We start from the raw sequence: 13,158 nt of genomic DNA, 5'->3' as shown, positions 1-13,158 counted from the left end.
AAAAATTCCTCCGACCAGGTCTACCTTAACCCCTTCAACCCTTCTTTCCATATTTAATCCCTGATTATCCTCTCGTCCTACTCAAAGTGTTTTTTCCTTCTCTCTCCCCTGACACTGATTCCTAATGTATGAACCTCTCCTTTCCTGTAAGGATTTTTTCCCTAATGTATAATCTGTTCCTGTCCTTTTAAATCTCTTTTTTTCTATAATGCATTATTGCTCTGATGTTTCTAAATGAACAGTAAGTAAGCACTAATGAAATGCACACTTCTGCCCTTTTTAGAATAAATCGAAACATTTATTTTCAAACTATATCAAGTGCAAGGATTATTCTGTGCTTAAAAATAATTTGTAAGACATAATTGAGTTACATTTTTATACATATAATTTTAATTTAAATATTTATAAATATGATTTTGAGTGTTTTACTACATTCTAAAAATGTGTTAAACTATTTAATAATCCTGCAGTACCTTATAAAGAAAAATATTTTTGCTTAGAGCAAAAAGGTATTTCCTCAAACAAAAATAATCAATACAAAACCCTTTCATGTGTTATTGGGCCTAGAACTATATTAATAGAGCCCTGGAAAATACTATTACACATCAACAGTATATCATTCCTTGTTTATGCTTGCTTAATCAACAACCTTGTTGAATAATTTCTTAACTTGGTAGAAAATTTAGACGTTTTATTTCATCAGAAGGTAGTTGTGTGCAGTTATGTTCTCATTTTTAGTAGTCCTTTCACACAAAGGACAGAAGTGCAATTTCCAAATGGAATTAATTTTGATTATGATTTTATTTTGTACAGTCTATAAAAAAGATAACATATCACATCTCACCAATGGTGGTAATATAATCTAAATAAATCCCAAATTAAGAAGGTTTTTTTTTGGTTTCCATTTTGTATTTCCTCATCACCCAGACATTTTCTGCACAAAAAATATAAAATTGTTCCAACTTTTTCTTTGACGAATATTGTTTGCAGGGGGAGAAGGGAAAGAGAGGTTCTAAAGGGCCTAAAGGGGATAAGGGAGACCAAGGAGTGCCTGGATTAGATGCACCTTGCCCATTGGTATGTTCTGCTGATGTGATCTAAAATGTAAAATATGTAATGGAAAAATAAGGGAGGACGTTCTTGAATGTTGCTTTAAAATCATCTGTCATTGCAGCCCTAAAGGCTAAATACCACTGTTGTGGAGTCCTTCCATTTAGCTCGGCTTCTTTACAGAACCAAACTCCGCAGCAATGCTGAGATCTGAACTAATGGCAATATATCATTGGCACAAAATACAGAGTAAGTACAAAGTGTGACTCTGGAGTGAATTGGAGTTTACATTTGTGTACACAGTGCCTGGACCAAGATTTGCTCAGTCTCCAATGGTAATTCCTTGGTATTTCTTGAATTGCCTCTGCTGAGTCCCAACATCCACAACAAGTCTGCTTCTGCTTTCTGTGCTTATCAAGATTTGTATTCACTGAACGTTGGATTTTGAACATCATGTTTTCATTTATGACATTCAAAATCACAGAAAAGAGATCATCCCTTGGGCTGGTTCAAACGCTAGGCAGGTTCCAAGGGTGCAATGATGTTTTGTAATCTTTTCCTCATGTGCTGTCACAGAGTTGCCTACCGATTTGCAGGTTCCACAGTCCTCCCTTCTTTCTCCATCTACATAAGAGTCAGTATAAGATGTATCTGTATTAACCGAGTCAGTTCATTTTGTAAACAGGGATTCCGAGGCTTTAAAGGAGAGAAAGGTGAACCGGGCTTACCAGGCCTGGATGGGCTTGATGCCCCTTGCCCATTGGTATGGTGTTATCTCCCTTCCCTTCCTGCACGTCTATCATTTTAAATCCATATTCATGCATGGTGATTAAATAATAACACCAAGTGCAACATGGATAAAGTGCTGCTTTTTTGCATAACCACCATAATTAACAGCCAGTGACTATCATGCATATTAACAACATTAAATGCAGTTGGTTGTTATAAGTATAAACTTGAAACACTTACAGGAAACCTTTGAAGCATATAAAGTCTTACTCACTTTATCTATGTGTCAATTTAAAATGTTCTTGCAGAAAAATACAAGTTAAACCTACCCAATGTTTTTTTTTACCAAACAGAGAAAATACACAATAAATATAATTGCCAGCTGATGTAAGAAACACTAAATCAAAATCTGATCTGTTTCCCAGAAAACAGATAAAGCTGTGTTTAGACTTGTGCATGTGTATACTTAAGAGCGTATATTTTACAAACCTTCCATCCCATCACTGGTATTAAAGGTTTGTAACATTTCATGTGCTAAAGACTGAATGAAATGGATCACAAGGGGCAACTATACATCAGCTGAGGGAGAAGTACCAAGATATTCTACTCACTGGGCATAGGAGGAGAAAACCTATCACTATTCAACTTTAATTAAATTAAATCATACTTTGCCCTTTTATGTATAAAATAATTATTTGTAGCTCGTGGTTGTACAAATAGTTTCTATTCTAAAAGACAAGGATTTCCACCAGATCTTACACAAGCACTCCTCTACTTACTCTATTGTTACTGTAGGAGGTTCTCTCACGGATTCTACCCTTGTTTATTGTATTTATTATCCTGTTTTCCTTTTAAAACCAATTAAAAATTAACACTTCCTCACCTCTTCCCCACCCTTTCCTTAAAACCTGCCCTCAGTACATTCCAACCAAGTACCAATGGGTCAATATCAATTACCTCAAAGTTAAATTGTTTTAAGCACATAAGTAAATTCTAACTTTAAAGTGTGTCCATAAGAAATAGGCAAAATATAGTGTGGTTCTATCAGTTTTTTTGTGGGTAAAAAGTAATGTACTTGTAAGTATCTGTAATGCATATTATGTGTTTTGTTAGGCCTTAAATGTACAAATCATGTTCTTTTGATGTTAGATATGGCTCAAAAATGCAAAACTGTTTTAACGAGCTATTTATCATTATATAGGCATATGCATGAACTATGTGGTTCTTGTGATTGGATTCTGTTTTAAAAAAGCATGTTGCATACAATTGCCGAGCTGTAAATGAATATACAATTTCATTACTGTGCACAGAGTTACAGTTTACCAGTTTGATCTTGATTCATGGGTAAAACAGTACATATTCTATTTTAAATGTTCGTTGGAATATTTATTTCATTACAATTTACAGAGGGAAAAATTGCCCTTAACTTAAGGCAGACATCTTAACGTTGTAACAGGGGAAATAATGTATGTTACAGAGAATACAATATTGTATATTGCAAAATATACTTATACACACAGTAACTTAATTGCAACATAGAAGTTCCAACTCCAGGCATTTTTACTTGGTTATTGTAAAGATGAAAACTGAAGGGTTATTGTTACGATAATTTGCTGTGTAATGGGTACTTTAGAAAAATAATCTAGAAAATGCATGATGCCAATTTTTGGGGGAGTGGGAAATATCCAAATCCCTGAGGAAAAACTATTTCTCTGGCATATACTCTTTAGGTTATCAAATCATAGTTGCTTCCTGTTGAGTATACTTTTTCATGTTTGTGGTTCTGAACAGAAGCACTAGTTTGTGTCTTATGGAGCAGAGCCATCTGATTTCTAACTGCATTCAGTTCAACCATTCATCTTATTTATGGCCACAAATTCCATACCATTTTACAGATCTGATGGTCAAACGTGAAATTGAATAAGATGGAATGTAAAAAAGTAGAGCTTTATCAAATTATCTAATTTGTCACAAATCGAAACTCTTAAATAGTTCCATTTCTGGAGTTTCCCACTATTTAAAGTTTTGTCTTGGTTAAAAGCTAAACAGTTTATAATCTTGCATCAACATATAAACCAGTCCTGATGCAGAACAGAAACACTGAAAAAGTCCTTGAAGCTGGAACCTATGGACCTAAATCTTAGAGTGATTGTAAAATAACAGTCAAAAAAATGACAAAGTTCTGATGAATTAGCTCATATGTTTGGTACTGAATGGGTTAATTTCACATCTATAAAGGATACCTTTGATAGATGGCAAAAGTAGAGGAAAGGTCAGAGCACTGAAGAAGAATGACTGATCTTCAAAACTGCAGTGAATGTCATTAAAGAAAAATTCATGAAAGACTTAACAGTTTTACCCACCCTAAGTGGTTTGGAGAGCACCTAAATGAAGTTCACTAAACCGCAGTAGCGAATTACTAAACATATGACTCTTCACTCAAATATTGCCGGAAAAGTCGTTTAAAAAGAGATTGGACATGTTTACTGTTCTAAAAATGATTGAAAGTTGTAGGGAAAGCTGCAGCATTTGATGACCAAAATCATGATTGTTACTCAATTCTGTTGGGAATATTGAAATGCCATTTCTGGAATGGAGAAGGTCAGGATTGAATAATGAACATAATTCCAGACTTTTACAATTGATTATCCTCAGAATTTGGGATGAAATTTATTTTTTCCAATTGGTTTTATCTATGGTTATTCAATTCCTTTATGACTTAACTATTCCAAATACAGTTTGATTTCAACAAAACATATTGATGCATCAATTGGGTTTTTCATCTCAGCAATGAGTTAAAAAAAATGTACATTTGTATTTTCAAAATTGTCATCAATACAAACCCTTTTAAAATGCATTTAGGAAGTTATTATACGGAACACATGCTTATGATTGTATCCCTTGTATTCTTCAAAATACAAAAATATAGTTTAATGAAGAAGTTGAAAATCTAGTCTTGAATTCACCATAGGAGATTCAGAATCAAATCTGGGTTGGGACCAATGCCTCTGGCTTTCTTGTAGGGAAATATTTCATCTCAGAAAAGTTGTCTATTGGGGAGAGGAGATAAACTGGAAAAGGGGAAACTGAAGAAGATAATGTGGATGGTGAGAAAGTACTGAGTGAAAGGGAATGTAGGCAAATATGTAAAACTAATGTCTTTACTACTTTGAAACTCAGGGTGAAGATGGCTTACCTGTACAAGGCTGTTGGAATAAAGTAAGTAAAATCAGATTCATACAAGCATGTTGGCATGTATTGTATATTTCTAATGATTGTGAAATCCCCCATGCGTTGTATTGACATGAAGCTGTAAGTGTTTTTTTATGCTGTCTTATAACATTAGTCAACGAAACACATTGTACTGTGGATGCTGTTTGCAATGATCAAGTGGTGCAGTGCAAGTAATATAGGCAGACACTCGCAGTGTTGCCTAAAAATATAAATCTTATTTGATTGCTGATTTACTCAATTGGCAAATTCTTAAATACAGTCTTAATGGGAAGGCAGTATAGTATTAGTTATTTTAAGAACTCCAGAAAACAATCAAATTAAGGCTGAATTCAACCATTTTCCAAATTCCACACACTCTAAATTGCTACTTAATTAGAGTAACTTTAGACCAAGATAGAATTTCTCAACATTTATTTGTAAACTTATTGCAAATGTCTGGTTACATTGGTGCTAAATAGGTGTTGCAAGTCCTGGACTGTTACCAAATCTAATCTTTTTTTTATATATAATCTATATTTGTAAATACATTGCACCTATTGATAACTAGTTTTATGGATTGTAAAATTGTTGAATTTGTGAACCTTTAAGAGGTTTGCAAATTCAAATGCATTATTGAAACAGATTGAATCAAACTAGAATTATGACTGATTGAACCAATTGTGATACAGCTGAGAGGTGGACACAACCACTTTGTTTATGCCTCAAATCCCATCCAATTGATTTAACTTCATGCAGCATACAGTGTGGTATGTTCCAGAAGTTAAATACACACCAGATCAAAGCGCAGAATGTCTTAACAAATTGTGTGTTTATTAGGATTACATCAGTTACAGCAATTGCTCTGAAATATTATGATCCGTTCATTGCACAAAAATGAAAGAAAAAATGTATTCAGGAATAAAAGCAGGTTAATTCAGCATTTTAGAACAATCATTCTCCTCAAATAAACTAGCAGAATTCAATGGACCATGCACTTATACTTAGAGATGCTTAACCTGGAGCCCACTGCTCTGTGGGAATATTTTGTATAATACATATACATTATAAGTTTATGAGTTAGTCTATTTGGCACAGGATATCAGACATTTGAATGGAAAAATATTAGTCATTTAAGATGGATTATACGAGGAAGGATGTATTACTTCAGAAAAGTTGGCGTTGTTTTACATTTACAAGCACAGTGAGGAAGAACAAATCAGTGTGTGCCTTGAGCTTGCCAATGCCCTGCGGTTACTGACTGACAACTTTTTAGCATTAATCCAATCCATACACTGATTTAGAATGATTCAACTAGGAGATTTAAAAGCAGGATGAAAGTCTTATATATCAAAAATTGGCTGTAAGGATTTTGAATATCTTTTGGGCCTTGAGCACTTGTGGATGAAAAGATACAAATGCAGTCAACCCGCAATGAATGATTAAGATGGTTTGACTGTTTTCAAACTATACAAGGAAGTGAGTAGTGAGGATTGGAAACCAAATAACAATTATTTCAGAATAACTTATTTGTAGGGTGGCTTGTACAGCAGAGCAGTGAGATAAATCTGATTTTTTTAAAAGCCATGTTCATAATGGATGAGCGAGTGAGATCCTTTAAGGAATAAGTGAGGTAAAAATATTGTTCAAAGGATCAGGAAATGGTAAAAGTGTTTATAAGAATTCCTCAAAATGGTCTTTAAAAAAATGCAGACAAAGCAAATTTTGGACCCAATCATTTTAGCTCAATCTGTAACAGATGTAAAGGTAGGAAAGCAAGTGTAATGTTTCATATGTTCATAATTTAGAGTGACAGTTGGCAGAAGATGAAGATTAATTATTTTTATGAAAACTTTAATGCATCCAGTTACTTTCTCCCCATTGCCATATGTGGCTTTGTTCTTGATCCCCAGCCTCCTCACGCTGAGCTGAGGTTCCACGGATGCTGGTTAGTGTCCGATACCTCACCCAAGTGGACATTGTTCATGTCTGAGTTGATGGTGTTGGCAGACCACTCAAGTGTAGAGGGCTCCACAACAGAACCTCACCTCACCCAGCTGCCGCACGCACATACAACCAGTAGATGGTGCTAAACTGTGGCCAGGAGTCTCGCTGGCTTTACCCTCTCCAACCCTGGGAAGGCTGGACAAGTTCACCCTCCCCGTCCAACAAACTCAGCATGGACTGGCTCACGAATCTAGACTCCGCTATTAAAATGTTGCTAATTGCCTCTATTGCCATATGAAAGTAGTAGTAGCATGGACTGGAATTCAAACCAGTGAACTCCTGGTCCATAAGCTGAAACTCTTTCCATTACACCATCGGGGCTGCCCTAAAATGGTTAAAATTCAAATGAATGAATTGTTCAAGAAATATTGGGTGGCTTTACTTGAATCATGGGATAAGTTTGTTAATAAAAGATTACAGCCTAGATGCTTCTTAATGGAACTAATCTTCACTTAACTGTAGAAAGTATAAAGAATAATTTGCTTCAGAACAAACATTTTCCATTAATTAGATGTTCTCTAGCTTAAGTGCTCTATGGCTCCACTTTAATTACATATTTTCTTGCCTTTAATCTCTGTCAGCCATGGTATTTTGCACATGAGGCCAAAACTAATATTTTTAAAGCTTATTGCCATGAGATCACACGAGCAGTACTGAATTTAAATTATATGAAAATGTTGCTTTTTGATACTATGCATCTCTGGAACCAACTATGTTTTTTTTGCTCCAGTAATGATCAAAGTATTAATCAGTCATAAATGCATAAAATACAAAACTATTTAGAAACAGAAAACAACCAGTGACCTTGCTTTGGATTTTGGAATAGAAGTTTTGATTCTCAATCTAAATAAACACATTTCAACCACCATTGTAGGATTAATACTTATTGCACTTCAAGCTATATTCAGGTTCATTCAGCTATGCCTGTGTTTCAGATAGATTTACTTTACAGTATATTCTGTGAAGCGCTTTGAGACGTCTAGAAGACGTGAAAAGTGCTATATCAAATGCAAGGATTATTATTATTATTTATGGGGATTTGCAGAATGAAGTCAACAAGGGAAATCTTTTTGAAAATTTTCTTTTACTACAAATTACATTGTACAGTGGGTAGACGCAATTGGCCTAAGTTTTCCATGTAAGATAAGATAGTGCATTCTGTTTTAAAGTATTTAGTTTTGAGTTTCAGCCCAGAAAGGATTGGATGTTAGACGGAGTGTTCTCTGATGGATGTGAGATAACAACAAAAATCAGTTACAGTAGTCCTACAGCTCATGAATCAGTGCACAAAATTATCCGTTCCTTGGACTTCCCTCAAGCTTGGAGAAATCACTATTCTTTATCAGCTGATGTAAATACATTCATACTCTGGCTTCCACTTCCTGTCACCTACCTCAGCATTCAGTTTCACAAAAACCCTGAATCAGGTTCATGACATATTCTGTGGTGCCTCGTGTTTAAACCCTGAATCTTGAACTAACCTACGTTTGTTTTTTCTTTTTGCAGTGATGATGATCTAACCACAGAATGGAGTGTGTACATAGAATATTTATTTTTATACAGTTTTCTTTGCAATTGTGAAAGTTATCTTTTTAAATGATTTCATATTTTAAATTCACATTTTGTATAGATTGTATTAAATCCTGTGTTGTCTACCACTGTCTTTGTACCTGTGCATTCATCCACTAATTATGTTGCCTAATACATCAGTATCATTTGCATGATATTTGTGCATAATGTAAAGAGTCACATAATAATTTATTATATTGTCTGGACTGGACTGCACATAAATGCAGACCTGGTTGGTTGAAATGAATCCCCAAGCAATGTATGTATTCTGACCATTGATTACCATTTTTTTCCTCTTGCCTCTTAGTATCTTTTGGGCAAGATCTTTTGGTTAAATCTAGTGCCTTCCACAAAATTAAAACAGTGGTTGTTTCAATAGTGACTGCTGCTGCACAATTAAATAAGGGGCAGATGCATTTTATTTTATAAGGAAAAGCGCAGTGATTTATTATCAAAATTCAAACCTTGTAAACCCTTGTTTATATATGAATCTGCAACAAGTGAACTCACACAGATTTGACCGAAGAATAACAACAATAAAATGTGTCCCATTGTGACCCAGGATTTTTAAATCCAGTTTAGTACAACATCAGAGAAAACTCAATGTTGTGATTGAGTTTCTGCAAGACCCAAATAAACACCAATCTAATCTTTTGAATTAGACAACATTCAAGTCATAAGCTGAAGCGATGGGCACATTGATAATGTAGCTCCTGTTAAACAGTTAGCATTTTCTTCAGCTGCTAATGTTGCCTTGAAATTGTAAGGCCAGTATAATGGAGGTCAGACTTATGATTAATTTTATTCCCTATTGCAAATTAAAAGTTTTTCATATTTTCCTATAAATATCGATGAAGGGAAGCAATATACAATATTTACAGCTAATTAGATACACAGTAATTGTATCTCAAATATAGAGTGTGTGTGTGTATATATGTTTTATATTACAGTTAATTACAGGTAGTTTATGCTAGCAAACCTTATTTAATTTCAGCTCTGTGGAACAATACAGTATTACTTACTTCGGAGGACTTTACATATAAGCTCTTTTTTTTTGCTATCCCAGATTGCTTGATTCTAAATTGTCTTTGTGCATTCCGCCCCTGAACCTGCTATACAATTTCATTGCTGACTTGATGGATTGTAATGATCGTCCTTATTAAAGGCAGCACTTTTTTATTATTGCCTTTTGTAACCTCAATTTATTTTTAAAATTTAGGGTGGGAACATTTCTCTCTATCCAAAAAGTTGATTGTGGCCCAAAGTTGGGTTTTGTATCCAGTTACTGATTTATTTACAGTATATACCGAAATTTACATGTAGGCTGAATGCTGCACATCTACATACAGTGTAAGAGCTTGCTCTGACTATTACATAGGTCAGCCAAGAGGAATATTACACCTTAAGGTATAATGCATACCTTGTAGGCCAAACCATGAAACTAGATCAGCAAAAAACTTGAGACCTTGAATATTTTATTGCATTTTTAGACAATGTCTGCAATTTACCAAACGTGCACCAGTTAAGACTGCAAATTTGTGGTCTGGTTGTATGATTTAATTAATTTTCTGCTTGCTGAAGTGAAAATGTGCATGTTTCTATGTCTGGCGCTGTATTAACTGGGTGGAACTTCTGTTTTGGACTGTCACCTGATATGAATTCTGAAACTGTATATTTATTACAACTAGGGTCAGACACCATGGCTAAATGCCAAATAGTCAAGAAATTGTCCAAACTGGAATTATTTGAGATGACGACAGAGATATCTTCCATGAAACCTCGTCAAATAGTTGACTGAAGTAATGGAAAAATGAAATGCTGAAGGTTTTTGAGTTTAGGAAGGCACCACTTCCTTTGTACAGGGACAGTTTTTACACTGTGGTTGCTGAGATCTGTGGATTGTGCCACGTTCTTCAACTTCCTTCACCTTCTGAATGTGGTATGTGAACGCAGGAAATGTGTGTGTACTTTTTGATTAAGAGCTGAAGGATCCATCTCTCTACAGACATGGACACAACACATATATTTCCGATTGCTATGTGAAAGAATGATCTGTTGAGCAGTATTTTTTAAATTTAAAAAAATGGTTTTGATGAAGCACGAAGTGAAAAGCCACCATCACTTTAATTCTCATTCTTTTAAATGGACAATAGAAAAACAACCACCAAGAATGAAATGATTCCTTTTGACAGAAATACTTTAGGAAACTGACCAGAACTGCAGGCAGTTTTCTTTTTGATATATATATGATATATATATATATATATTTCAGTAACTTTTGTTCATTCATAGAACACATTTGTATCATTGTCTTTATTTGAATCAAAATCTTGCCAGAACTTGAAATGCTTTCCCTGTGTTTTTTGAATATGCTTTTACAGGGAGGGAATGGTTTACCCCAGGTTTTACTTTTGTAAAGCACCCACTGTCTGTTTCTCAGACAACTAGCTTCGGTGCAAAATGTGGGTTGATTTCTTTTTTTCATTTTATAAATTAAGAGTTCCATCAGTTGGTCTGCAGCAGTGTTCGATTTTATTAGTGTCACTGGGGGATATTAATTGGGACATTATGGTAAATGGATGCTCCTCTTCCAACATTAAAGTGGACAATGTTCATCCAGTGTACGTAGCAGAGCCCCCCCACACACCACCACGTTAAGCAAAGATCGAATTGTCTGGAAAGCAAAACTATTTATTAATTTTATGGCCTTTGAAGAACCTATATTGAACCTACCACCGCATGCTATATAACTAAGGATTTTGTTAATTTTGAGAGACGAGATCTGTGTGGCACATGCCTTTATGATATGGCTGTGTGATGCATCCAGTCATTCCTATTGAAGTAACAATTTAGCTTTTGTAATTAATGGCAGTGTTACGCAAGATAATTAAATTCCATTTTGTGGTAATTCCATGTACAATCATCATCTGAAAAACTTTGGCCAACTGAATGCTTTAACAAACTGTGGCCATCTGGGACATTACCCCTCGATTACAGTTAACCATGCTTTTTGCTGGAAATTACATTTGCAACAAATATTTTTTGCTCACCTTGAACATAGGAAAAAAACCTCAGACAAATTTACAGTTTCAAGTTTCTTAATTTTTTTTTACTCGCTGTATTGGGTTCCTGCTTCTGTACCTTATTATTGACCCACCATACTTCTCTGCAGAATGTTTTGATGTTCTGAAACAATCTTTTGACTTACTGTCTACATTTATTTTTATTCAGAAATATCCATTTCAATTTCAGTTTTCAGACATTCCCATTTTAGGGGGAAATGGGAGACAGAAATTCTATAATTTCTGCAGAAATGGTCTAAAGTTATGCATTCGTTTTTAATGGCCAGTTTTAATCAGAACATTTCTTTGCAACGTATAATTTGCAATCATGGTGCCTAACTTATTGTTAAAACTTTTGTTTTTAATTAAATATTTTTTGAAGCATACTGTGTTGGTATTAACAACAGTTTCAAAAAAGACAATGCAAAAATTTTATATTGAGATTTGCTTTTTGTAGCATAAGATGTATGATACTATTAAAAAAAAGTCCTTGTAAATGAATGTGTATTATATTTTTATTGTTCTTATCATGTGAAGAAGTCGGAAGATCAGTAAACATGACACAAATTTCCATTTTTTTGAGAAAATTTAAGGGCTGAATTTTAATGTTGTTTACTGGCTGATACTATCAACCCCACTTTGACAGTATTTTGCTTCACTGATGGCATATGACATCTTTGGATAGGTAAATCTTTTTTTATGGAAAATATTTTTCAAAAAAAGATAGGATTTTGTCTATTATGTTGCCAGCATCTGTGCCTTTCTGTGAGAATATCACATAATGTGTGGTATTTCTGACATTTTTTTAACTCATGGCTATTTCAAGCTGATCAGAAGTTATCATTTGTTTTTTCTTTCTCTTGAAAGACTTTGGAAGGATTTTGCAACTGCACTGAGCCTCCTGTGGCTTAAGGTCAGGTTTGGCTTGTCTGCTTTGTGTTTGTTGAAGCATACCCACTGTACTTAATACAAATATTACTTCATGGTTCTGTATTGATAACAATAAACAGAGAAGACAACTAAATTGTGTCAGTACTTTGTTTACACCCTTGTGACTCTTATTAGCTGACTGTCTAATTACAACAGATTCCTGTTATGTGCTCAAGAGAGAATCAGAATTGCATTCAGTAATATTGACCATATCTTTACTACATCAGATTCTGTAAACATTAGCTCATAATAAGTTTGCATTTGCAGTTCACGGATTTAATTCTCGTACAACTAAATATGTAGCATTGCTTTTCTGAAATCTACCACTTCCAAAAAAATCTATTTGATACTGGACTATCCAATAAATTCAGAATTTGGATCCAAGGATTTTGTTTGCAGGCTAATTACACCTTGGTTAACAGCCCATGTGCAACATTGACAAATCAATGAAACGGATCACAAGTGATTCTGTAACCTTTTTAGAATTGCCTGCCTACGGTGACCACCTTCCCCCTGGGCTCGTAGTCATGCTCCACCACTGTCAAGCGCTCTGGGACGGTCCCAGCGTGAGGGGTGCTATGTAAGTTCATGTTGTTGTTTT

At 34.6% G+C, this 13,158-nt stretch overlaps 1 protein-coding gene across 7 annotated transcripts in view; it reads left to right on the top strand.

Moving 5' to 3' along the window:
• Positions 1–12,642, top strand: part of col13a1 (collagen, type XIII, alpha 1) — a 115,549-nt gene extending 102,907 nt beyond the window's left edge. For 6 of the 7 annotated variants that reach the window (XM_042336763.1, XM_042336766.1, XM_042336764.1 and 3 more), the window contains 3 exons: positions 991–1,077; positions 4,960–4,998; positions 10,254–12,642. In XM_042336763.1, coding sequence (XP_042192697.1) covers positions 991–1,077; positions 4,960–4,998; positions 10,254–10,283 — 156 coding nt within the window. In that variant the 3' untranslated portion in view covers positions 10,284–12,642. Of the gene's footprint in view, positions 1–990; positions 1,078–4,959; positions 4,999–8,502; positions 8,529–10,253 lie in introns of all 7 variants that reach the window. The other variant, XM_042336762.1, reaches the window with a different exon arrangement.
• The last annotated feature ends 516 nt before the right edge of the window (positions 12,643–13,158 follow it).

This window comes from Callorhinchus milii, unplaced genomic scaffold (genome assembly GCF_018977255.1).
Source record: "Callorhinchus milii isolate IMCB2004 unplaced genomic scaffold, IMCB_Cmil_1.0 Scaffold7, whole genome shotgun sequence".
Lineage (NCBI taxonomy): Eukaryota > Metazoa > Chordata > Chondrichthyes > Chimaeriformes > Callorhinchidae > Callorhinchus > Callorhinchus milii.
This window is presented reverse-complemented; position numbering and strand designations above follow the sequence as displayed.